Source organism: Tinamus guttatus, unplaced genomic scaffold, assembly GCF_059628265.1.
Source record: "Tinamus guttatus ecotype Peru unplaced genomic scaffold, ASM5962826v1 Tinamus_guttatus_pri_ptg000599l, whole genome shotgun sequence".
Lineage (NCBI taxonomy): Eukaryota > Metazoa > Chordata > Aves > Tinamiformes > Tinamidae > Tinamus > Tinamus guttatus.
The window spans coordinates 621188-649048 of NW_028289133.1; the positions used below are offsets into that span (position 1 = coordinate 621188).

At 43.8% G+C, this 27861-nt stretch overlaps 1 protein-coding gene across 1 annotated transcript in view; it reads right to left on the reverse strand.

Moving 5' to 3' along the window:
* Positions 1-27379, reverse strand: part of VIPR1 (vasoactive intestinal peptide receptor 1) — a 100539-nt gene extending 73160 nt beyond the window's left edge. Inside the window, exon 1 of the mRNA XM_088534804.1 lies at positions 27306-27379. Within this exon, the coding sequence (XP_088390930.1) occupies positions 27306-27362 (57 nt within the window). The 5' untranslated portion in view covers positions 27363-27379. The remainder of the gene's footprint in view (positions 1-27305) is intronic.
* Positions 27380-27861: the final 482 nt, after the last annotated feature.

Sequence of the window (27861 nt, forward strand, 5' to 3'; positions counted from 1 at the left end):
ACTGCAATTTTCCTGAGCTCAGTGACTTCAGAAGATGCACCTTCCCATCTTGGAACCCAGCAATCATTAGAAAGTAGACCGTGCCAGAGCAAGCATTTGCCAACCTCAGTATCATTTCCCCAGAAGCAGCCAGGAGAAGATAAAGAAACACAAAATGTAGATTGCATAGGAATCTGGTTACGCATTGCATATAATAATCCCTACTATGATATATACCCTCCTTGAGCAGTCACCATGCTGCCTTTTCATAATACACTCAGTGATAAAGTTTTAATCTTCTTGTCTATAAATACTTTCAACATCTTTTATTAAACAAACATTAGGACAAATGCCAGGGGATTTTACTCCTCATATGCCACTTTCCATTCTGAAAAAAAGTGCTCCTAAGAGGTCTTGTTTGTGCTCTAAGACAGAGTCCCCAAAATATAAAGGTGTTAGCAAAAGATAACATTTGCTTATAGTACATTCAGAAACTGGGAACAAATGAATCTTCTCCTTTTAAATTGGTCCAAAATTACTTAACCAGCAAGGCTATGGATGAGGATATCAACTATGGATATATAAGGCATCCTTTATAAGGCTCTCTAACCCTTATGGATGGCCAGAAGAATAAAAAATGTGTCTTCCAGAGAGAAGAATCTACTACGACCTCCCTGCTGAGGCTGCATTTCCAAACAAAGGTTTTCTCCTAATAATGAGGAATTCAGGAGCACTCCAGTGACTCAGAGCCATTAGAGCTATCATCTTTAATAAACCAACACAAAGCCATTTCTCCCGTCATTGGCTGGGGATTAGAGAAAAGCAAAAGAGTAGGTCACCACTTCCCAAGACATGTGAGGGAGTGCTGGACTAGGACAACTGCAGGGAACATTGCTGCAGTGAAGAACAAAGATTCACAAGAATGGGGAAAATCATTCGGGGAGGAATTGAAGAGATCCTTACCCAGTGATGTGCTTGATGGTCAGAGAGAAAGATAGAGAGATTTAGAAGAACAGAACGTGCTAGAGATCACTCGTTTTCCAGGGATCTGGTTTTCCAGACCCCTCCTAGAGGAAGGCTGCTAATTACATTTGGGAGTTTCAGATTCAGCAGTTGTCTTTGATATCCTCACTGTACATGGTAGATAGTCTATACAGAGAATGCAGTATATCAGAGCAATTGATAAGGAGGCACATTTTCTTATCAGGACTTAATGGATTGACTAAGGATGGGGATTTTTAGGAAGGACTAACACTCCTGGAAGAGCCTGTAAACAAGACCTAGCAGCACTCACCCTGTACAATTTTGAAAAATCTGTGTGAATGGTTAGTATGAAAGTCATTTCTAGTTAAACACGTGAATAACTCAAAGTGTTTCCATGCTTCCTTGCTGAAAAGAAGGATTTAAAGCTACAGGTTAAGATGGTTGTAAAATGAATCTAAAAGCTTTAGACACACATGAAAACCTTATAAATTCAAGTTGACACACTCTCACACGTACTGTCTAAACAAGGCATGCATACGGCATTGCCATTTGAAGAGAGCACTCATCTTTATAGGAGCCTGAGGGCCCCACCTAATACATCTGAAATGAAGTTGACAGCCCCACCACTTTCCACGTAACCACATTCAGCAAAACCTCGAGATCCCAGAATACAAGGCTGCTGCCACTGGGGCAGCATCTTTAATATCATCATTTCTGCTGAATACGTGGCTAAGCTTCAAGTGAAAATGATGAATAAAGTGAAGTGCCAGGTGCCAAAAATACCTGCGGAACAAATCAAAGCAGCCCACAATAGCTAGTGCTATGGTTTGAGCATGGCGAGGCTTGGCCAGGATGGAGTCTACTAAGGGCTTTAAGGATTTCACCCTTTAGCTTCTTGTGTGGACTTTGCTGTCCTGTTTTGGCTGCTAGCTATCACTTTGCTTCCCTTTGGTTCCTGAGGCAAAGTCAGCTTGCCGCTGTTTTCCACCATGCAACTAAATTGCGATGAACTAGCGACTCAGGCAGATAACTAATTCTGCTTTATTGGGCTGGGCACTTTGTTTTGTCATTCCTATCCTATTAACCACACGGTTAAGGAAAAAAATGCAGAGAGAAGCTGCTGCTTCTTTGAAAAGGAAAATGAAGGGTGCAAGTGAGGTGGAGAACCATGCGAGTCCTCAGATGGCAGAACCGAATCTTGGAAGTGTAGGATCACCCAGAGAACTCAAAGGTGATGCCACCAGCCATAGATCTCAAATTGAAGAAAGTACCTCTAGCCTCTTTTGACAGGTGAAGACACCAAGGCAAAAAGCCCCAAATCATCCAGCAAGCCCTGAGCGTAGTAAAGAAGCCACAAGATGCATAAGGCCAGGCCAGTTTTGTAGGGCTGCCTCCCCAAACACCTTCCAAAGAGAGACTGAAGAAATCACAAAAAAGGAACCTTTAATACTTCACACTCTTTTGACCAAAGTTTGCATATCTCCAAAAGAGCTTCCCATGTGCCAATGAACACTGATGTCCACCCCTGTCAGAGGAGCTGTCACACTTTCTATGCAATATATAAATGTTCTCCTCCAAATACTCAGCAAGCAAAAAGCTGAGAGAAAAAGAGAATTTAGGTGGAATAAAGGGGGAGAAATGAGTCAACTCTTGTTCCCTGAGACAAAGGAGAGACCTTCAAATCACTTTAGGAACAGTAGATATTAGGAAGCTAATAGATGAAGCAATCAGAGAGATAATACCCGACATGGATTTTAAGAGAGATCAGAACATCTGGACAAAAAGTGGCAGATGGCTCTAGGAAAAAAACTATGTTTAGAGTAGCACTAACATCAGAAAACCTACAAAAATTGCTAGAAGCCTAGTCCTTGCTATTAAGACCAGTTACACAGAAAAAGTCTTTCAGCATTATGAATAAAAGCAGAATGCCTCTGGTGTGGGTGGGAGGAAGGTGAGATTGCTGTGCTCAGTGCTGAAATTAAAGACATAATGAAACATATCCCAAACAAATGTAAATTTGCAGAGCTGACTGTGAACATGAACAAGGGTATGAAAGCTGCTGTACATGAGGGGAAAGCCACTCAGAACATGCTCAAATTGACCAGCAGGATCGGTACTATCTGACCGAAAGGCAACAAATTCAATTTTTTTTACGTGTAAGAAAGAGGAAAAATAGATCCAGACTCCTCTCAGCAAGTTAATCTGAGCACAAAAGTACACAAGACTTTTGAACACGACTTGAAAGAAAGAATAATTGAAATTGTGGCAGCAAGTGGAGATGTGGATAAAATACATGTGGTTTACCAACAGTAAATCATGGCAATCTAAGATGATAGCTTTCCTTGATAAAGTCCCTGGGTTTTTGAAGGAAATCAGCAGATCTAATCTTTCTTGACTCCAGTAAATAGTCTGATTGCATGCTAAAAGGAAATGAATGCTGCTATACATTGGGAATTAATACAAGAATTGGAAGGCAACTAAGGCAGTGCCTAGAGGGAAGAGGTCACATTGGGTTGAAAACAGACATACAGAGCTACAGGGAAGTTTGCAATGGTGTTACTTAAGGATCCACCCCGGGACAGATGCCAGTTAAAAATGTCAGAATTTGTGAACTTTCCAAATGCTTTTGTAAGATCATCATTTACTGATTGACACAAAGGTGGTAGGTACACAGAGGAAGAACAGACGATGATCTTGATGACTGGCTTTATTAGCTAGAGAATGAAATGCAACGCCAAAAAAGAAGAGGAACGTATTTAGAAAGCTGCTAACAAAAAGTTCCATGAGAACAGGCAATCCTCCCAGCTGGAAATGATGGAACAGAAAGCCTGGTAGTTCAGTCAGCCACACTTCAGTCAGTCAGGATGGTCTTTTTTTTTTTTTTTTTTTTTCTGCCAAGTGAAGAAAAACACTAAGAGGCTCTTAGTTTCTTTGCTCATCGCATGTCAAATTATCCTCAAATTACACAGAAGAACCCCAGAAATCAATTCAAACACTTTCAGACTGTGCAGCACTTGGAAGAGGAGGCATTAGTGTGTGATCAAACATGACAGTGGTTGGCCCAAGTGGGAGGACACAAATCTTCTCGCACTGTCGCAGCTCTCTCTATTGACAATCCAACATTTTCCTTTTGCTATTTTTGCCTCCCTCAGATTTACTCCTTTCAATACCGATGATAAAGGACTTGTCCATGCCAATGCTGGCCACAGTGAGAACAAATCCAGCCACAAATGAAAGAGGAACAGAGCAGGCAGAAGATACATGCCAGGAAGATGAAATTGCCGGTTGTAGATATCTGTCAGTTCCTTAAAAAGAACTCGACAAGTCTTCTCCTGCCCACCTAGACAAGACAAGGAAAATGAGGCTATGTTATTTGGAAATGAGGATTGGCAGCCACAGCACTTAAATCTGACACTATAGATGAAATCATGCTATCCTTAAAGAAGAAAAGGAGCAGATGGGAATCTCTCAGGTCAAGGGGTACTGAGCTCTTGGAAAGTCAAGTTTGGCAACCTTGGTGGTGTCACTAATACAGAAATGCTGGTATTTTAGTTCTCTGAACTCTTTGTAGAGCAGATGAGCTTCTTTTCTCTTTTCTTTTCTTTTCTTTTCTTTTCTTTTCTTTTCTTTTCTTTTCTTTTCTTTTCTTTTCTTTTCTTTTCTTTTCTTTTCTTTTCTTTTCTTTTCTTTTCTTTTCTTTTCTTCTCATCAAGAGAGGTCAAATGTCTCCAGATAAAGAGCATAGATGTGCCACTATCTGTTTACACTGACCCAGCTTAAACTGGCTCACTAAACAACAAGGCTGACTAAAAAAAAAGAGGCCACACTAGATTTTGCTCTTAGTGCCAGCTGTCCCTTTAACCTTCTATTTTTATCTAAACAGCACAGGATCCAACACATACGAGGATTTGACTGCTGTGCTCAACCATAGCTCAGCTGCCCATTTGGAAGACACCACAGATCTGCAGGACCCTGGCAGGTCCACAACCATCGCTAATGCAGCGTGCAAGAAGCCCTTGGAAGACTTGCTTTTCCATATGGTCTCCGCCTCCAACAGACTTTCTGTGGTGTTTTCTGAACAATGCTATTTTATTGCTCCAAAGAGCAGGGAGATGCAGAATCTGTCATGCGAGTGCATGCACGCCTGCAAAAGACCAACACAACTAAGGATGGAGGCAAGGTCCCTTAAGGGTGATGATGATGATGCCTCTAGTGAATGCCCAAGCTGAGGACTTTCCTGCAAAGAATGAACTGTAGAAGCATGCTTTTAAAACGGGGTTGAGTAGGACTACAGTGACTTAAATTATAAATAAAAAGAGCCTAGCAAAAGAGACTCAAGATAGTGATGATGAGAGGCATAGGATTAATCAGTCCTTCACAGCCATGAAACTGATAAGCCTGGATTTTCATCCCTCCTCCATGTCTTAGCATCACCTGTCTGCTCTGCAACTCCTCATTCAGAACCTGATCTCTCCTGGCTCCCCTCCGGCGTCTTCTGATGCTGAATGTTCAGTCACATCAAATCAGAAGATGGCAATGATATGAGATGGGTATCCCAGAAAGTGCAGGCATGCAGATTAGCTCCATTAATGCTGCATAACCAGAAAAAGCATGAAACCAAGTCAAAAATAATCCTGCAGACTCACAAAAGCTGCTTCAAGTATTGAAACTGAACTGAGAAAGAAGATCATCAGTAAGGAACACAGGAACCATCTATTCCCCAGAGGCTGTAAAAGCATTAATCTCTAGAAAGGTAAGAGTGGGTGAAAAGAGATTTGCCCTTAAAAAATTAATCCTACCAGTGAAAGCCTGTTGCCTATTTCCCCCTAGTCTTATGTGAGTTTCAGACATTGAATATAGGCTGGGCTAAGAGAAAAGCAGATACTAAGGATACCGGATTCACTGGAATTTCACTTGTAAGCAGCATGACTTCAGCATCAACTTCAGTTCTTTGCTGCATGCATAAAGAAAATGCTCTGGATAAATCCAACATCAAGAGCTGTCATTTTACTAATATAGCCTAGGAATCTACTAATACTCCTCCTTCGGTATAGAGTAATTGTTTCTTTTTTTCTCTAGAAGAAGTCTGAGATACATATGCTCTAACAACCTGAATGCAAGAGCCTAAACCCCAGAAAATCTATCCAACAAAATAGCAAACTAACATAGGGATGAGTTATCTCTTACAGCTTTAATCAACCTTGGCAGCCTTTCTGCAAGGGTAGATCATTACACTTAAATAGCAATCAAAATTGTCATTAGCTTGAAAACACCCAGGATTTCACCTACAGTTTCCAGATAGATAGCATAATGCACACCCTGGCTGTTTGAAAACTCAGCAAGTATTGAGAATGACATTATGAAAATGATTTAAGGTAGGGAAAACCCACCTCAGAGGGCAGGAGGAAAGAGAAAACAGCTAAAGTTATCCAGAAATAAAGAAAAAAAAAAAAAGACAAATCAATCACAAACAGCAAGTATCTAAACCATAAGAAGATTTCCTACTGAGGATAACTATTTAGTGGGGAAAAAAAGGATTAACAAATTCCTGTGGCTGAACTCTCTAATGAGACAAATGCGGATTAAAAGCAAAGTAGTATTTGTGAATGTTTTAAAACTGAGTGGCATGACCTATCAAAAGAGTCTTTCAAGACTGTCGCGTTGAATCACGCGGACTTGTGCTGCACTTCCAAAGCAGAAGTTAATGGTCAGCATTGCAGGGACGGTCAGACTAGATTTTACAGCAGTCCCTGAGGTCCTGAAATCAGGATAAATAATTCATGTCCTTGTGACAGAGCCAAGGGACCCTCGCTGGAGGGACATCGTTCTCTAAAGACTCACTAACAGGGCTGCAGGTGAAGATAAGAGCAGGACATTCAAGCCAGTTGTACTTTATGCCCTTTCTCTATATTAACTTCAAGTTTTGTCGATGCCCAATTTATAAGAAAGATTCAGCAGATTTAGAGAAATCTCCGTCCATAGCTGCCTACCTACAAACATGCCTGAAGTTATCTCTCAAGTACACTTCTCGTGCAGTCACCAGGGTAGTGATGTTTCCTACCTTAAAAGTAGAATTTCTGTAAAAATCACAACCTTGATTCACAGAAGAACATAGAAGAACTTAAAGTTCATGGGGCTTCATTTAGAAATTGTGTTATAAAATCATTTTGAATTGGCTGAGGTAAAAAAGAGCATGTACAATTTTGGGGATTCTCCTTTATCTGTTAATCTATGTTTACAGATTGAAGGGGGAAAAGAAAAGATTAGAAGGATCCTTAGGGATGGTCTATTTTACTCTTCTGTGGTATGTAAGAAGAAAACGTCACAGCAAGAGTTTCTGAAGGGCTTTGGCTGTGCCCCAAGTGTCTCTGTCGATGGGGACTGCACAGTGTCCCCAGCTCATCCATCCCTAGGTTTCTCTATCCTGACCATCAGAAAGTTGTTTTCAGGTGGGCGAGATAATAAATCTCTGTGTCTGCAATTTAAGCCCAGAATTTCGATTTCTATCCGGACTGGTCATTAAGAACAGATTTTCTTTCCCCCTTCCCTTCTTATTTACAGCAGTCTTTTCAAACGCTTCCAGACAACTTGCTGTTTTTCCTTGCATTGTTTTGTTCTCTACAATAAACATCTCCACTTCTTTCACCCCCCTCCCTACCCCCAGTGTTTTCTAGACCTTTCATCATTCTTCTTGCCGGGAGCCTTTCCAGCTTGGTTCACAGTCAGTTTTTACCCAAAAATGGACACATTGCTCCCGTTATGACTCTACCAGTGATGACTTGACTCTGCTTCTTTAACCATAACAAAAAGTTTGATTCCAGATGGTTATTATTTATGTTATTGAACGTCTAACACAGTGAACAGTCAAACACAAGAAGGGTTGCCTCCGTGTGCAGCCCCTGCTCTGGAGCCTTCCTATTAAAAATAGACTAAAACAGGCAAAAATGAAGGTGGAGAAGACAAGCTCAGAAAGTTGAGGAGCACAAGATGTTTCAGCAGAACGAGGAACTGAGTGTAACTCTTTCAAATCCCTTATCAAATTCTTAATATCAAAACTATCTTTCAACAAATTCTGGTAACATCAGCGTGGCAGGCAAATGTCACAATTCAATGAACTTTACATTATGCAAAGTCACTTACTAGTGAAGAAGAAAAATAAACTGAAAGCAAGATCTTGTCCTTGAAGAACAGTAGAAAAGCCGTGAGAATAAGTCCCCTCCTTCGTACCACCCAGCTCTCTAATTGCCACCACAGATTCCTGTATCTCCTTGATATATGCATGCACTTTGAAAGGGAAAAGTAAAAATACAGATTTACCCTAAAAAGACAACAGCAGTTAATAAATAAAGCTTCCCACACAGAAAATTAGCTTTTCCCCATTTCGCTTCTTTGCCATTGCTAGAAGCACAGTAAGTTTAACGCACACACATGAACCGCAGAGCTGTCTCACCACATATACCTCTGACTTTTCTTATTGTAAATAGGGACCAAAGTGCATGTGAGGGAGCTTAAACTAATATAGAAACAGTAGAGGCAACCAGAGAAATAATTCTATGCAGGAGGCCTCTCTCACCCAACCACCATGGTCTCTTTTTTCCAGGATAGATATTGCACGGACCAACCAGACTACAGGTCTCTCCATCACCCCTAAACACTGCCCCCTCGGCCTCTGACCATCAATATCCTTTAGAGATGAGCAGAACTGAATGCAGTTGCTCTTGAAAATGTTATTTTCTACCCCGCTCCATCTCTGGGATCCATCAGCACCAATGTGAGCATGCAGGTCTCCATGGAGTTGCCTGCAAAGCTGTGTGAGATCTCTCTCATCTTCCTAGAGCCCAGACAAACTGAGTGCCTCGTTTGAACACATGCATCCACTGAGGAACTAGTATAGAGTGACGCTTCCACAGCTGCAACACTTGCTCCTTGCACTAATGCATTTGTTACTAACTACACTAGGAGCTTGACACCATCTGTGGTTATACCTCCTCACCGGCCCTTAGCATGTCTGTCCCTCCTAAATAAAACCAGATGTTTCAGCCTTCCTAGATCATTTCTCATCCATGATATGCCTCCACTTGTCTGGTAGTTCTACAGCAATCAGTGCAAGACCCTTCAGCAATTCCCAGCCTACACCAGGATTTTGTTTGGGTATTAGTTCAAGATGCAACTGGAAACAAAACTAGAAGCAAACATTATCTTCGAAGCCATCCAAATTTGCTTTCTCTTCCTTTAATGACAGTGATCCCAGCCAAGGATATGAAGGATGATAAACCTCATGGCCTCAAGAAGCTTTGGTGCATGTAGAGATGAGTCAGATTTGAAAGAGCTAAAACAGCTCTCAGCCCATGCTGCCATCAAAGCTTCTAGTTTCATGAAGTTTCTCTTCCTTTAAAACTTCATAAAGCTTTCCTTAGGGGATAATAACCCTCAAACACAAGTCATCTTAAAGCAATTAAGACCAAGCATACTTAACAAAATCCAGCCTCCTTTCCTTACAAAGTTTCATCTCAGAGATTTCTTGGCCCCATTACAAACTCCTGGAAGTCACGGTTTTCCAGTAGAAGTCATTCACCACAGTAACAACTCAAACATGTACACGCGGCAAACGTATTCCAAGAACTCTCTGAAAACATTAACTCACAAAACCCAGCCAAATTTTTAAGTTTGCCATGCAAGACAAATGAACAGGACCATTCTAGTCCACAAACACAGATATATCTCTAGACACAAAGACACTTATCAAGGGACTCTCATTCTATCTATTGAAAACTGAGTTTCTCCCAGCTTCAGGGAATTAAAAGAAACCCTGTTTCATTGCTGTCACTGATAAAGACTAATGCATCCATAGAATTTTGTGCAGACAATCATAATATAAGGCATGGTTGCTTTTTCTTCTCTGGCATTATTAATTACTGAAAATAAAATTGTTAATGAAATGGCACTTAAATTACACACGCATTATATACACTGGGAATCCCAGTGTGTATTCATTCCCAGAATGAATGATTTAATCTCCCTCATAGGATTCCTGTGAACTGTGGCAAGTTTCACTGAACTGATGACAATATTTATCAAAATCTGAGTTTTGAGTGAATAACGGTGCTGGGAAGTGGATAACTGCATTTGTGCTCCTGCTCACCCTTCCCAAGGACCTATGCCTGCACTTTCAGCAGGTTGCAATTAGGATGCTTTTAGGTTTTTGTTTTTTTTCCCACTCCAAATGCTGATCTATATTTACCAAAAGACAGCTCCGGAATGTTGTGATATCAGCCTTTGTCTTGATAGGTCCAAGCACATGCTCCATATGCCCCATGAAAGGCAAGCAATTAATGTGAGAATCTTTGAGGACTTTTACCTTAGAAACTTTATTAAAATCTCACCATTCTCGTCCAATTTATGCTTCTGTAAGAAAACCTGCCCTCATGCCTCTTGTGACCTGTGCCTTCTAGCTGCCAGATAACCTTCTCCTCCTGATGGCTTGGCATCAGTCCTAATCATGGGGTTGATTCTCCTTCATCACGTGCATGAGCTGCCCTATTTGGATGTAGTGCTGTGGAACAGGTCAGAGTTCTTTTCGGAGGGTTGATCAGGTGGTCAAAGGGCAGCAATCCAAGCCATCCGTAACTTCCCAAACAAAATGATTGAGTAAAATCTAACCTCAGTTCAACAGTGAACTGAAAGAGCCAACTGGAAGTGGGAAAAAATACCCAAGCCCCATCACCCAAACCCAGTAATATTCACTAAATGGAAGATAAAGAAAAAGAAAGATGAAAAATTATAGCATAATGAGGCTTAGAAACATGAAATGAAAACCTCAAGACATTGACAAAGAGCTGCAGCTGGTAGCAATAAAAGATTAATGAGAAATTACTTTCAGGGATTTTTAAAAAAGCATTGCAACAAACAAAAATCCTACAGATGCTACAGCCCAGTAGACGAAAGTGCAATGTGCAATTTTGATCTGTATTTGGAAAGCAGCAAGGCAATGTGCTGGTATCTGATGATGATGAAGAAGCTTTTTCCAGTCCATTAGTAACAAAGGCGGATGTTAAACAACATCTACAAGGCATAAACATTTAAAATAAGCAGGCCTGGATAACTTGCACCTAAGAGCACTTACAATATCTGTCTGAGAAAGTCTGTTTGAATGCAGCCAAATGCAACATCCACACTCCAGCAAAAGGAGTTCAGCACAGATCTCCAGCATGGAAGCCTGAATTCTTGAAAGCAGTAATTGCAAGAGGATTTAGGGATTAGCAAAGGTAAGTAATTCAGCATGAACACCCAGGATGTGCTGCTGGAAAAAAAAAAAAAAAAAAAAAGGCTAGCACAATTGTTTTCCGTGTGAAGAGCAATGAAGAATAGGGAGGTAATTCTCCTTCTCTATATGGTGTTGCAAAGAGCTGGGCGGTAAAACCAATATCAGACCATGAAAGCAGTTCTAAACTGGTCAAACAAAATGTCTCAGAGTGACTGACTCAAGTGTCATCAGCTTGGCTTTGGCAATGGAAGTATTATGGGAAAACAAGACCCAATTATAATTTGTAAGGGCCTGCTTCTTCTTCCCTAAATTTAGGGGCTCAGTTCATTTGTCTGATCATAGTTATAGCATTTGAGACAATCCCAATAGCTACGATATCTGTAGGGAACAGGCAGATAGGACAAGGGAATTACTTATAGCAGCCCTGTTCCTTTTAGAGCAGCATCTGGATGTCACGAATGTCTCCAGAGATACTCTACTACAGGGCAATTCAGTCTAGCACAGAAAGGCATGATGAGATGCAAAGAAGTGGAAACCCATGTAAATTCCTGACTCTCTCCAGGACATCTAGTTTAACAGGGAGTGTGAAAATCCACCGGGGTACTGACGGAATAGATGTGATGAATTATCCTTTTCAGCTCCCCAGAAGACAGGCAGACAGGCCAAGAGTCAACAAAGTGTTAGCTCTGCTTTTATCAGAGACAGGCTGTTGGATTCAACTTACTGGAAGCAACTTGGTGAAAATTAGTTGCTTTCAATACACTAGCCAAATAAAATAATCTACCATTCCCATCAGGGATTACGCTAATCTTAATATAACTACAGTTGCACAGACTTCCTGCATTCCGGGTATCAGATCTTGGCCTAGGCACTGAGATGCTGCCTTACAGTTGGATTTTCTCAAAGAGCTGCCAGCAGGCCATCATGAGGATCTCATTCACTTGTGCTGCTGCATATCTGGGAACAAATACATGCAGATAAGGGAGTTCCTGCTTCAAGAACTCTTTGAACTTCAAGAGGAGGAAATGATGCACAGAAATGCTTATAAATTCAATTTTAACGTTACTTGTGTTTGATTAATGACCTTTTGCTAAAAAAAAAAAAAAAAGTCAGGTATATACTATGAGCACAAACACAGAGCAAAGACTTCAAACTTTACATATGCAGGTCATAGAATCATAGAATCATAGAATGTCCAAGGTTGGAAGGGACCTCTATAGGTCATCTAGTCCAACCCCCCTGCACACGCAGGGTCACCTAGAGCACGTGGCACAGGACTGCGTCCAAGTGGGTTTGGAAGATCTCCAGAGAAGGTGACTCCACAACCTCTCTGGGCAGCCTGTTCCAGTGCTCTGTCACCCTCACTGCTAAGAATTTTTTCCTTAAGTTCCTGTGGAACTTTTGGTGCTTTAGTTTGTGGCCATGACACAAGAGGAGGCACAGCAAGGCCTGGAGCCACAGAGTGCTGCCAACCCCCAGGTTTCATCAGGAGTCTTGCAATGTTTGCCCCTTGCCTCATCACAGCGAGTGCATCCTGACCAACACACTAACAAACAGCAGCAGCATGTTTCTTTTGTCATCAATGGCTGAGAAAAGAAAGATCCCCAAATTTTGCAATTCAGGAGACAGTTATGAGAAATTCAGTTCCAATTACTTTTTCTGGTAACTGATTCATGATTTCTGTTGCTGTTTTTGCTTCTTTAACTCTTGTGGTTGATACAAGAGTTGACGCAAGCTGACTAGCAGCTATTGGTATTTCACCAGTGCAGACTGGTGACGCTGTACTGGTCTTCGTACACACATAAACACACATGGACATATACAAAGACACCCACAGTAGAATTCATTTGCCTGAAGTTTGTTGTCCAGTGAGGTTGGAAACACTCCAGTACAGTTGGTACAGCACATGGACTGGCTGGCATAGGAGAGCCATGTCCTCCCAAGGGTATCATCTCCAGCAAGACTTTGAGGTTGGCTCCATCCAATGGTGGGGGAAGCTAGATCAAGCCCTGAAACTTCAGTGACCATAATGAAATGATTAGATGTCTTCGTCTACAAGCCGAATCCTACCCTGGGGACATTTTTACAAGACAAAGAAAGGGTCTGCATCTGGTTCTTAATAAAGCCTAAGGGATGTGGGCCACCTAGCTGTCCTTTGCATCAGATACATTTTCTTCTATTTCTGCTGAGTAAAGAAGGAGGAAGGAGCTGTCCTATTGTTCCCAGGAAGAAGTGACAACATTCTTCATTCTCTCTTTTTTTTTTTTTTTTTCTGGTCTTCAAAGCAGAATTCACATTGTCAGTTCTGGGTTTGTAGGACCTACAGCCCAGGCTTGTAGTACTCAGACCAGGACACAGTGAATTTGGCTGCATCTGCTGGTTATGAGCTACTTGGATGCACTTCACCTAAGGAAAATAAATGGACTGTGCAATCCCTGGGACTGCAGATGTGCTCTGGGACAGCGTTTCAATCTACTTTCCATCTGGGGTGCCCATCCATGTAAAAGAAGGTTGCTTTGTTCACTGTTTGTCAGTTTAATCTGGGCATTAAGATGGGAACACGCATGCAGAACACATCTGCAGCGCTGGGATTTCACAATCCAATTGCTCTACATTTTCAGTGAAGAATGTAACCCTCTCCTCGAGGCTTAGCTATGGGTGGGCAGAGGCAAAATGCACCTCAGCAGCACAAGATCCTACTGCCATGGCAGAGGTTCCTCCATCTAGGAGAATGTTTCCAAACAAAGTAGCGGAGGCAACCAGTGTCACAGATGAGAAGGACAGGATGCCCTAAGGACCTTTTCCCACCTCCACAGTCTGCCAGCTAGAAAAGGAGGAAATTATACTGAGCATTTAGAGTCTCTTAACCATACACTCCATATGATAATTGCATTGTTTTCTTTTTAATGAAGGGGAAAAAATTATTACTGAACTGAAAATACCTGGGTGAATTAATGAAATGAAAAACCAAACTGTGATACCTTTGGGAGTTCTGCATGATGTTTCTAATGATGACTCTGATGTATTTCTGGTTCAGCTCCTCTTTTTCTCTTGAAAGATGTGAAGATATGCAGGCTTTGGGTAAAGATATGTCATTCATACCCTCAATGATAAAAGCAGCCATCAGACATCTGTTACTAGAGTTATATGACAGTATCACCTCATGTAACACTCTAATAGTCTAGCCAGATAAGAATGAGCAATGCAAGTGAGCAGAATAACGTCACTACTTGTGAGTCCCTCACACTCTTCACCTTGTACCAGGGCCAGACTTTGCTCTACAAAATTAAATGCATCTTAGGAAAAAAGATTAAAAGACCAAAAAAATAGTTTAGTGCTTTCCTTGGCATTACTGTACTACCTCAAAATAGACAGCTCTTTTCAAAAAAAAAAATGTTTAAAAAGAGATAAAGATCGATGATGGCTCCCCAAATGCAGAGGCCCTCTGGGATGGCATAATTAATGCATGCCAATTTCTGCATCATTTCACCAGGCTGCAATGGCAGGTGTCAGTCCTTAATGACTTCTCAGATTGAAGAGCCAAATACTGTTTATTTCAAGGTTGATCAGAAAACGTTTTCAGCTCAAGTCTGGAAAGAGTTTTTGATTCTTGCTTCTAGAGTCTTAACAGGTCACCTCAACTGTTTCCACCTTCTTTGTCCAAAAACACAAGAAGTGGGATTATTTCCCTGTTTTTTCCACCCCCGAGACTCCTGTAGAATCCCTAAACTTACACAACAAGCTAGATTCTCTCTTTTTCTTTGTTTGCATCAACACTCCTTCCAGAGGTTGGAATGATAGGTGAGTAGCACCCTCACAACCCACCAGATTGACACAGTCTGTGAATCCTGTGTGCACTTGCATGTAACATAGGCTTCTTCACCCAGCTTGTGGATCTCCATAGAGTTCTTACGTACAGCCAAGAGGATCTGTCTCCTTGGCTGAGAACATGGGGAATCAAAGCTGTTAAAAAATTCCACACTTCCTTCAAGGAGTAGGAAAACGACCCTGACTTGGGATTCAAATCACAGTGGATTAAAATTTATATAGGAGCTAAAAGGGATCTACATAAAGCCAGCTCCCGTGTTTTGGCCAAAGGTGATGGAGTTCCCTCTTGTTTTAATTTCCAAGGGAAGCACATAATCTCCACATATTTAATTTCAACTGTTTGGATGTGCTCTTATGTATTTTCATAAACCACTAAAAAGTTTCGCACTATCTCAAAAGGGCCCTCAGGCCAAAGGCTGAAACCATTCATTCAATTCACTTTTAGCAAATATGCCACCATATCCCAACCCCATGATTAGGGACTTCATCTTTCACATATGTTGTCACCCTGACCTGTTGACAGAGTCCAGCAATTTTGCTCAAGGACCCTTCTGAAGATGACCAAAGAGGTGCTGCTCACAGAGCATAACACGGGCAAGTTTGGGTCATGCGGACCACGCTACCTACACACCCCACGATGTTCCCCAAGGAACTACCCATCACGAGCCCCAGCCTTCATGCCACAGGGAACACCACTGTTGCTTGCATTAACTTTGGGCATGGGGTTTCAGCCTTCCAGCGCTGCTCCCGTAACAATTTCCACGAGCATTAAATTCACAGTCAGATCCTCGGATGGCGCAGAATTAACGTCAGCGAAGCTAAGCTGATTTACTCTGCATGAGGATGGTAACTGCAGAGAAGGATTTTCCACAGCACAAGTATTTGTTAAATTCCATGGACTATGTGAATATGTGACTGAATGCCTGCATGCATTTTATCCTCCTGTTTCCACTACCAGTACCTGCTATGGAAAGGGATATTGAGGCAGATGATAAAATTGAAGTCTTGAACCCATGTTGTCTGTAACAATCCTATGGGAATTTCTATCCGAATAGAGTTGTCCATGGAACTCAGAAGCATTTTACTAACAGAAAGGAGATCAGATACTACTTCATTTGGAGAGGTTATTTTTTTTTTTTTTCGCTGCAGTAAGAGCATTGCAATGACAATGTGCTGGATCTCAGAGGTTAAAACGACTATCTCCCAAACTAAACAGCCTCCTGACAAAAGACATGTTGTCCAAATGTCTCCCACATCATCAGTAAAATACAGTTTGGCCCTTCTCACTCCTAACCCTCAGATGTGCCAGTTTTAGCCACAATATTAAATGCCAGCCTTTGCCAAGGAAACCATTATATATGGGGGCACACCTTAGCAATCTGCAGAAGACACCAAAACCCAGATCTCCTTGATCAGGACTTTCTGTTAAGTGCTCAAACAACTTTAAAATCTGGACCTAGTCTTATTTCCAAGCATGGAAATTCTCTTCCCTAATTAAATCTGCTCCTGTTGGAGCAACCAAACTAAGACTGTACATGCTTCTAACTAACAGTTTTGACTGAATGGCCTTCAAAATTAAAATGATTCCATTAATAGCATCCAGTCTATGCTCTTAACTACAGGTCATTATTCCTTCTCTGTATTTGTCAGTATTTCAGCCTGCAAATTAGGAAAGTGATATATCCCTCTCTCCTAAAAATGGCTGCGACATCATTTAAAGACGAGACTTTAACATATTCTGGTGATTTTATGGCCTGAAAAAAGATTTTTTTTTTTTAATCTTAAAATGATGCAGTACTTGTAAAGTTTTTAAAATTGTTGATGGGAAGACAAAAAGGAAAATAATACTCCATTTTTAGCTCCTCTCCAATCAACAAAGAAATTAAAGCTGTCTGAAGATAAATTACTCCTCCACCTACTGCAACTTTACAAAACAAAAACTTCCCCCAAATCTCCCTTTTGTAGAAAACTAGCTTTTAGTAAAGGAAAGACATCTGGAAGGGAAATGATCAGCAAGGTCCAGTGTGCAGTGATCAGTCTTTTTTTTTTTTTTTAATAGATCTTGGCTTCAAGATTCATTAAATCTCATTTCACTGGAACCACCTGCCTCACACCCAGAGCAGGAACCGCATGCCTCACCCCCAAAGCCCCGTTGCAGATGCTTTGTGACTGAACCGTGCAGAAATAAACCTGTTCCCCCAGTACAGGCCTCAGAATTGGTGCCTGATCCCGATTTTGAAGGCCTCTCCCCCTCACCTGCCCTGTATCTGCCACCCATGATATGCAGCTGCAAGGTTAAGTCCATGCACAGGTAGCGTTGGAGAAGGTTGGCCACATTCTTCTCCAGAAAGAAGTCCTTTCTAAGCGCATGGCTGCTATTTTAGCATGACCTAAAGCACAGGTCATCCTAAAATGACCTATGGCCTGATATTTAGCATGACCAGTAAGATACCTTGGAGAGGCTCCCTGTTGCTGGCTGGAAGAAATAAAAAGGTTGTAAAGGTTGTGTCCCCCTTTCCCCAAATAAAAGCCCAGACCTTTTACAACACACTGTGTTCATCCGGTCGAGGAGACACCATGTTGGGACTGTCAACCCAGTTCACTGGTCAAACATTGGAGCGTGTAGTCAGGGTCATTACTCTGATGAAAGCCTTTCTCTAACTCTATTCCTGTACAAATCACTTCTTCCTCCCTACCCCCAAAACAACCTGAACGATGACACTGCTGACTTGCACAGGAAGGACAGAGTCCACGGTGGATGAATCCTTCAAAAAAAGGGGCAACAGTGGCAGAGGACAGTGACCCTTGTCACATGCAGAGCAAAGCCCTCCAGATTGGTTCAACTTTCCTGCAACAGATATGTGTCTTGCACCAAGCCTGTAAGCAGACACACCAATACACACCTTCACAAAACGAGAACTGTGCCAAGGGAAACTGTGCCAACACAGGCATCATTAGTGCAATCTTCTCAACCTTGCAAGGTGCAGGTTGGAGGGATGATATTAAACCCTAGAGAGATCCTGCCCAGATCCAGACACACTTGCAGCTTCCAGAAACCACGTGTCTCCCCCTCCTACTCTCACCAATCTCAAAGTTGAAAACACTCCATGCCATCTCCAAGTGTCTCCAGGTCTGTCCATCTTTCCATTCCTGTAATTCTGAGGACTGCTAATGCCCCAAGATGTGCTCTCTGCAGTACTTCTCCTGCCCATCCCCGTGATAGATCTGTACTGCAGTGGTGCCTCACTTCTAGTTAAAGGTGGTTTTGACCACAAGGTCTTATTCCTTGAGCAGGAGTGCTGGCATTACATTGTGAATAGCTTGTAAGTGCCCAGTTTGGATACACTAGCCAAACCAGACCCCAAATTTGGAGCACACAGTTCATCTTCACAACCTTTACAAGTTTGCAGTCCAGAAAGTGATTAACCCTCGTACTCAGCTGCAAGACCATCCTTAGCAGAGAGTCCATTTACAGAGCCTGAGACTGAATTAAGAGCTTCGTCCTATGCCTGAACTGTAGCTCCTTCTCCCTACATGCAGCTGAAATGATTGCTCCATCTCCTTCTACTCATGCTTACTCTGGTGGACATTGTTCCTTGCCTGCATCTCTCCCCAGGCTACTCTGCAAGGGAAACAAGCATTTATTTTTAGTTGTGCTGTACCCTGGTTATCTGGGCTCTCCTCCCAGGGCTGCAATGCATATTTAATATTTATTTCTAAAGCTGACAGCAAAGGAACCTTAGTAGTGAACCAGCAAGGAAGAAATAATTCCACAATAGAGGGGCACCAACCTGCCGGGTATTTTATCACCTCTTCTAAAAAGAGAGGATGACTCTTCAGCAGTCCCAAACTGGGCAAGAAAGAAAGTCTGCATCAAAAATATGGTTGATAATTAATTATTACTAATTGTGCAATAACAATACTGTCATATCCAAGACAGGCACGGGAGGAGAAAAATATTATTAGGGCAATATGTAGAGAAAAAAGGGACTGGAAAAAGGCACTGCAGGAGAGATGACTGAGCACGCAGGTCTTTCAGAGTTGCCAACACAAGCTGTCCCTAGCAATGCTAGAGCTCTAGGATGATTCTGGACAGCAGGAATCCAAGTGTGATGAGCAGACCCTGGCACTATCTTTCACAAAAGATTCCTCAGAAGCATGCAGTGCAATAGCACAAAGATTTTCAGGCTAGCCCTGGACCAGCAAGCAGGCTAAAAGCTCTTATGGAGCAGCATCTGTGGAGGTTTGAGCAGCTTTTGCAGGCAAAGCAGCCCCCACGTTTTGCTGGAGATACTGATCCTGTGCTGTGTCCAGGACCCCATGATGACAGGGCATGCTCCATCTCTAGGAGATGTCCCACCTACTTAAGCTGCACCATAAGACCATGCTGAGGTTCAGGTCAGGTAGACCCAAAGCAACGAGCTCCATCCGCTAATTTCCTTTCTGCCTACAACAAAATCAGGGCTTAACCTAGATGGTTTAACCAGTAAATTTGGTTCTAGATATAGCCTTCCAAAAGATCATGGCAAAAGAAAATAATAATAACTTCAAGAAGCTGAGAAGTTAAGAAATAACATCTGTCTTGTGATAGCACAGAGACTTCTTGTAGCCATGATGATCTACTGCTATAAGGGCAAGAGCAATTTATATTAAATTTTTACTAACTTGACTATAAGTCTTGGGGTGGGCAGGGGGAGGAAGCTTTTGAAGCTTGCCATTAACTATGAAACAAAAATAGGAAATTTTATAGATATAATAAAAGTTTGAAATAACTGTCCTGAGTGTGGTCAGGTTAGTTAATTAAAAAGAAAAGGGTAATCAACACTCGTGCAGCAGACGAATCTCTCAGCAAGGTAGAAACCTCGTGGGGCTGCAAAGGTGGGTGAGAATTATCACCTGTGTGACAGCAAAAGCAAGACACAGAGGTGGGTGGTAAAAGCAACGGCCCTGCAGAGTCCAAGGGTTTTAGCACCAGACGATCCATGAAAGGAGATTTGCAATTTCTGGAGGTATTTCATAGGTCTCCGATGCAGTAAAGCTGAAAGGCCAATGCTGCTAGCGATGATTTTGCAAAATAAATAAGTGAATGAAATAAATATAAAAATTGTTCTGGGCAGCACCCTTTTCTCTCAAATCCTGCCTCTGACAGGCATATCCAGGCTAAACCCAGGGCAATTCATATATGGCTTTATTTCTCCTTCAGACCTCAGGAAGCACCTCCATGCCTGCAAGCAGATCTACTTATTTTTTTATTTTATTTCTCTTGACAAACGTTGCCTCATCTGTATTGCACACAAACAGCCCACAGATAAGCTGCTGACACTGTGTTTGCTGAAACATGTCCAACTGCCCTGGCACAGGGAGGAGAGGGCCAGGCAAGGAGGCACAAAGGTTAATTTTGCCCAGTGAGAGCAGTGAGAGAGGTGGCATGGAGGGAGCATGGGACAACACAAAACGAGCCCCATGTCAAGCTTTTCTCAGGTATCACTGTCTGGAGGAAAATAAAAAGAAAAAAAAAGGGAAAAAAAGAAAAAAAAAAGAGAAAGAAAAAGAAAAATTAAAAAAAAGAAAAGGGAAACTGTACAACAAGTGACAGTGATTAAGGAAATGCAGAAGCATTAAAAAAAAAAAACTTAAATCACTGAGCAATGGCATTAAAGTATTAAAGCACGTGGCACAGCTCTGCAGTGTTTAATGTCACAGTCCCAAAAAATGCAGGCAGCTTGGCAGCCCGTGCTGGAGCACATCAGGAATTCTTCACGTAACGTTCTGGCCTCCTTTCAGTGCCCTGGAAACCTGGGAAGTGTCTTGTCAGCAGCGTTATCCCCTCCTTGGTTATTCCGACAAGCCGGGGAACCTGTTTTCATTGCTACACCTGAATAATGAGTCAAATTTGGCAATGGCAGGATAAAGGTGGTAGAGGCATCATCTCCATCAGGCTTTGGATACTGTCTGTGTTTGCAAGTGGAAGAGGTCAAATTGCTGAGAGTCAGTGTCGAACCAGCTTTCCCTTCTGCTCTGCATGCACAATCTCTTACTGATTTTTCTGGGGGGAAAAACGGGATGCATTCAATATATTGAATTTTATTTCCTTTTTTTTTTAGGCTCCTCCAAGTTTGAACTGTAGCAGTTTGGCAACTTGCAAGAAATAGGAGGGAAAAGGAAAAAAAAAAGATGCTTCTGAGTATAGAATAAAGCAGGCTGTGGGGAAAAAAAAATCAATGTGAGCAGCTCTCTTCTGCTTTCATTCTACAGCACATGGGGAACCTCACGTGGGGAACCTCAAGGTGGGCTTCAGCTTGCAGCTCGTGACCTACAAATGCAGGTGGTTACAAGGTGCCTAGGGGATTAGACTGCCACTGTATTCAATGGGGGCTCAAAAAGGTGCTTAAATATAGCAAATAGCCACATGGTACCTTTTGAGATGACTTTGTGGGTTCCAAGCATCCACATGGGGTGGGCAGATGACCCAGCATCTTCAGGAAAAGCAGATGTGGGGCACGTCCCATGGCAGGAATCTTGGCATGGCTCCCGAGAGTGGGCAGCAGAACCAACCCTCAGAACATCCCCAACTGCAACGAGGTCTCTGACACGGAGGTGGAAGAGTCACCACTGAAATAGAGGTGTCTTCAGCCACGTTGTCTGCAAGAAGCTCCTGGACTGCTTAGCTCAGACAGACAGTGACATTTCCGAGGGCCCTGCAGACACTGGCAGCTCAGTGGTTGGTAACAATACTACAGATCACTAGGTAATAATTCAAACATCTGTTAAACCCAAGATCAAAGCTGGAATAAACACCTTTTAAAAAGGCACCCTACAGATTTCAGCTTTACAAGAGAGATGCAAATTATTGCTCTTTTCCCTTTCAGACAGTAATTACATTTGAATAGGTTTTTTATTTTTTCCCCAACTACTCCCCTATTGATCAGATAGGATTTCTTAGGGATGACGGGTAAGGGAAACGGGATGCTGATGCCGTAGTGGATTTTGCAGCTGACTGGCAGGAGTGGGAATGTCCCTGAGCCTGCAGCAAAAGCAAAAAAGGCATCGCGAGGACGTTCAACCAAACGCAGGTCACCGAAGCCAAGCTGTGACATCTAGAAGGGCTTCCCAGAGTGGCCAGCACCACCAAGTCTGTCCTACAGCCCACTCGTGAAAGCTATTAGAGAATAACCCTTATTCACTTCCAGTTTAATAAATAATCCTGATTTGGTCCGACTGCTTGAATTCCAGTGCAAAGGAGAAATCTCCACCTGCCTGTGGTGGGAACGGCGGAAAAGGTAGCCAGCGATCGCCCCAGGGACAAGAAATCCACCCAGTGTGACTAATGACAGAGGGTTTCCCGTGCACTGCTTCAGTTGACTGGTTATACGATTTTATCGAATGCAAAGTTACACCAAGATCTCCGAAATTCACACCAAGCTCAGAAACGGGTCCTTGAATCCTAGAAATACTGTGTATTGATATGCAAAAATAAAGAGTTACGGCTGTTTGTAAAACCTGTCATGACCAAGTGGCACCAAAGTAGCACAATCGCATGTTTTACCACCAGAAGCCACCCGTGACACACACGAAATGTCCCCAAAGTCCCATATAAACCAACTGAAGGCAAGGGTTGTAACGGCCAAGAAATATTTCACCTGCTTACCCTGCCGACTCGCTTCCAGCCACTCAAACCAGGCTCGGAAGGGCCATTTATATGAGCATGGATCGTCACTTATTAAGCATAATTGTTGTCGCTGCTCTCTCTTCCTGCATTAGGGTTTATGTATGAGGTTAAGCAGTTTAAATGTGATTTGTAACACAGCTAATGAGCCAGCAGATGCTTTTAGTGAGGTTGCAGTTTTTCAGGAGGAGCAAACCCTGGCGCTTTATTAATAGCATCCTTATCAGTGGGAAACTTGGTGCTTCCACTTAACATCTGCAGAAGCCTTCAGGTTTTCTTAAAAAAATAAAAAACATCTCGGTGCTGCTAGTCCTGCATTACCACGTGGAGCGGACAAAAGGGCCCTATAATGATTTAAAGAACAACCCAGCGGCGTGGGGGATGCCACCTGTGTCTCAAGCCGTCCCCAGGGCGCTCTGTGCATGGTTAGGAGGGAATTCTCCCTGCATTACTGGTCTTGTAATGCTGAAGGTGAAGCTCGTGCCCAGAGAGATCAATCATCCCTGAGGGATCTCTGGTGGCGCAGGCGTCCTGCCAAGCTAGGAAAGGGAAGGGCGACCAGAGGATGGTCCAGCTGGCAGGCAGCCTCCCGACCCCGGCACGGGACCTCACGGACACAACCTTAGCTCCATGTTAAGCTCTGAATAGAGGTCAAGCTGCTTTCCTGCTCTTTAATACCTCAAAACACAAGGGCTGGTCTTGCTTCCACTGCAGTCCCCTGGGATTGCACAAGCATCTCCTCCCTTGGCTCTGCTCCCACCCAAGCGAAGCTATGGGAGCTCATGACTCCCGAAATACCATCTGTGAGTCCGGAGCTCCCGGGACTCTGGTGGGAAGGAACAGCACAGGGAAACGGCAAGTTCTCGGCATGCTCTGAAGAAAGTCCTGCCAGACCACGCAGGACATGAGAGTGGACCTCCATGGGCCACAGGTGGACTCAGCAAGTCTCCCTTAGGGAATGGGAGTTCCTCACCTGCCTATTTGCACAGCTCTTGTCCATCCACCTGCTAAACCTCAGCGCCAGCCTTTCTGCTTCTCCAGGCACCTATGATCCTGTTTGTCCTTGCTTCTGTCCTTAGGCTGAGGACTTTTCCTAACCCTCGCTCACAGCGAAGAAACTGCACTACTACACTTGGTCTGAAAGCAGGATGTGCCCCGTTCTGTTCATCAAAAAGGTGATGATGCTGTCATCAAACTTGAGTATCGATTTTTAATTTGCCTGGTAAATTTGGCTCCTTTCCTGAATTTCAGCCACTGAAATTGGGAATTCAGAGTGTGACTCGTCTCCCTCTTTGGATCTGACATTGGGTCCCACTGACTGACGCAGTGTCTGTCCACAGACCCATTTGACTTCTGAGGACAAACACTTGTCAATCACCTTTCTCTCTCTCTCAAAAGCACCTTGAAGGACTCCTTTCTTTTTATGAGGCATCATGGTTTCCTTTTTGCTTGGATCTCCAAAGTTTTAGTGCTGAAGCATCCAGGGAGCGTGTGATAATGATGGTGTGAACAGCCCAGCTAACATGCTGTGCAGTATGTATCCTTAAATATTCCCCATAGGATTTTTATCAGACATCATATTTCTGCCTAGCTTCTAAAGCATTTGTCCTAATGAAAACCTTCTTCCAAAGTTATACAGAGACAAGGAGACTTCCAGAGTTACCCCCAAAAATGGTTAAAAGAAGCTAGCCAACTGGTTCTCTTAAGTGTCTTTTTAAAAGTCCAGCCACACACTGTGCATGGATAAATATTAATAAAATACAAACTCAGTAATACACTGAGGTTTTGTGACGAGGCCTTTTTTTAAACGCATATTGTCACTGCTAGAGGAACTTTAGACTGGGTGCAAAAAATGATGTTAGAGGGTTATCGTGAGCACCATGCATTTCCCCTCAAAGCACAGATAATTTTAACTTTAATGCATTTATTGCAATTCTCAGATTCTCAGCCAACGGCAGAATGAGAAAGAAACAGATATGGCTGGAGAGGCTGCCCCATGAGCCTAAGTTTAATAAATTATATTAAGGGGATCCATATTCCTTTCCCTCGTGCTTATATAACTCCATAGCTGGAGTGGAATAAAACTCTGAAGGAAATGCACAAATTATACCAGCTGGACAGATTTGGCTAATTCAATGTGCTTGCAGCCTGTGGAATCCACCAATTGCTTTGAATTATCCACATCTCACTCACCGGACACATACCAAAAAAACCCCAAAACCCAAAAAAAAAAAAAAAAAAAAACCCCAACATACGAAAAAAAAAAAAAAAAACTGCTGCTTTTTGTAGCTTCCTGGCCCAGATTCTTATAGTTGCATGCCTGAAAGCACGCATGAAGCAAGTAGGCGAGATCTTCCATGCACACCAAAACAAGACAAATCCACCAGTTCTTCAAAATGTTAAAGTGAGCAAAGCCTGATGCACGTGGCCTGAGGAATCACAGCAAATAGGATTTGCCCAATTTCCTTGTTTTATTCCAGATCTGTGGATCACAGGGCACGGGGTGAAAGTTTATACCAGCAATTAGAAAACACCCGCTGCAACAGCTTTACAGCACCAAACTTCTGCATCAGCCAATCATTGCTACCCCAGGCTTTCCCAAGGACATGCTGATAAAAATTAATCCCAATAAATTATAAGAAAATAAAATGACTGGGTAATCTTCGATCCCAGAGGCAGGCTGTTACACTGGCAGGGTTACTTTTGCTTTAAAAACGAACAGCGATTCCCAGGCTCCCACTGAGAGCGAAAACAAGAGGGATTCTCTCCAGCCTTGCAGCGTTATTGTGGAAACTTTACACTCTTGGGTATTAGTCACCTTGCAGATGCTTATCGTGCGAGTCTTCCTAACCCAGTGGCATGAGCCAGGTCCCAGTGACATTAACATAACGTGAAAGCAACCCAGGGTTCCACTAAAGCCGGGGAAGAAAGTGAGATAAAGCTGCAGAAGAGCATGGGCAGGTCAGGGTTGCAATGGGATCCATGGGCTGCATCAGGTTGTCACATTTTCGTGGCTTGGGGGGATCTGTGCTTATGGATCGGATCAATCCAAGCCTTGCATCGTAGGGTCTGGGTCCTGCTCTGCCAGAGCTGGTGACTAACTCGCCACAGGAGCTGGCCCCAAAGGACCTCGTCCTGCCAAAAATATTTAAGGAGACGGGACTTCTGCCATGGGTTTCAGTGGAAGTGGGACCTGGAGTGGGTCCAGCAAGCTGATGAGAAACTCTACCTCCTTCGTCTTGTTTCCTTGACTCGAGCTATTTTGCATCTTCCTTAAAAGCACAGCCTGGATAAATGCTGGAACTGAACAGCCTGGTCACTTGGGGGAATCCTTTAACCCGTTTGCCCAGGTTGATCTCCCTCAAGCAACGTCTTGGGTGATGCAGATGGTTGGGTGCGTCAGACCAAGAGCCACAAAAATTAAAAGCAATGACACTTGCTTTTCTTCCTAAGGGGAGGCATGGGGGTTCTGCAGTGCCTAATCTGCGCTGCTTTGCATGCTTGGAGGCTCACTTTGGTCCTCTGACCGGGAAGGGGGGTGGATCAGGACAAACCAGCCTCGGCCACTGGCTCAAACAGAAGCGACCGCAGCTGACGGCACAACCTGCTCCATGTGGACAACCTCACCCAGCCCAGCAGGATGCTGGTGAGGCAACCTCGCCTGCTAAAGGGAGAAAGCAACCGTGGGACGGGCTCCGGGGAGGGAGACTCGGCCGTATCCAGCTCCCAAACCCCCTGCGGCTGGTTAAAGCGAGCTGAGATCCGGGAGCTGCAAGAACCAAGGGCTTCGGCAAGGCATTCGGGAGCCAGCCCCACGCCCGCCCTGTTTGCACAGAACACGAGCCTTTGCACACACGGGTGTGTGTGTGCGCACGCGGACGCATCGCTGGGGGAAACCACCACATTTGCTCATTCCGCACCGCACATCGTCAGCGACTGGGAAAGGGAGGAGGACACCACACCGCCCCAATCAGGAACATGTGAGCACGGGAATCACGAGAGGAAGGGGCTCCAAAAAAGACACATCCTTGGCCCCTGGCTTTCCTGGGACATTGTGGCCACATGAGGTTTATGTTGCCAGAGAGCCCCGCGCTTTGCAGAACTTTTTTTTGGGAAACTTCTCCAAACCGAGAGCGCACGTCCGTATGGGTGTCCCCTGCCCTGGAACCACCTGCAATTCCTCCGGGATGGTGCATCCCCTCGCTCCCACCCCAAGCAGGGAGAGGGAGATTCATAGGAAAGCACTGCGCTCCTAAAACAAGAAACAAATGGAAAGCCGGCCACAAAAATAATGGGAAGGGGGAGTGAGGGAGTCCTGAAATAAGCAGCTAGCAAAGCCGGGGTGGCCACTAACTCCAGAGATCGTCTCCGTCTTGAAGAGGAAGTATAGATCTTGAGGGAGAGAAAAAAAAAAGTGCTCCCTATTTTCTAAATCAGCCAAAAGATTTAAAAAAAAAAGAAAAAAAAAAAGAAAGGAAAGAGCCCGACATGCAAAGATTCACCTGTCTCTCACCCACCGCGCTTGCAAAGTTGCCCGAAGTTGGCCCGCGGCGGCTGCCTGCGCTCGCAGAAGGGGACACTCACCGCGGAGAGGAGGCAGCCGAGCAGCGGCACCAGGACGCGCAGCGCGGCGGGCTCCATGGTGCCGGTACCGGTGCCGGTGCCAGCGCCGCGCGCATCGAGGGCGACAGCAGCAGCAACAGCAGCAGGAGGAGGAGGAGGAGGCGGCGCCGCTGCCCGCTCCGCTCCGCGCCTCCCTCCCCGCTCCGCGCTCCGCTCCGCCCCGTCCCGCCCCAGGTGCGCGGCGGCCCCGCCGCTCTCCTGCCCGCCCCCGGCACCCTGCTTCTCCCCCCGCCTCCGCCTCACTTTTTTCCCCCTTATTCCCTTTTCCCCCATACCCATTCTCTCCTTCCTTTTCTTGCTTTCCCCCTCTGCCCCCCCGCCTTTTCCCCTTCCTTTCTCCTTCCCCTGCTTCCCCCTTTCCTTTTCTCTTTCTCCCTTTCCTTTATCCTTTTCACCCTTCCCTTTTACTTTTTCTTTCCCTCTTTGTGCTTCATTCCCCCCTTCCTCTTTTTTTTTTTTTTTCTTCCAGTTCTCTGGCCATTTTTCCCTTCTTTTCTTTCTCAACCTCTCCCTCTTC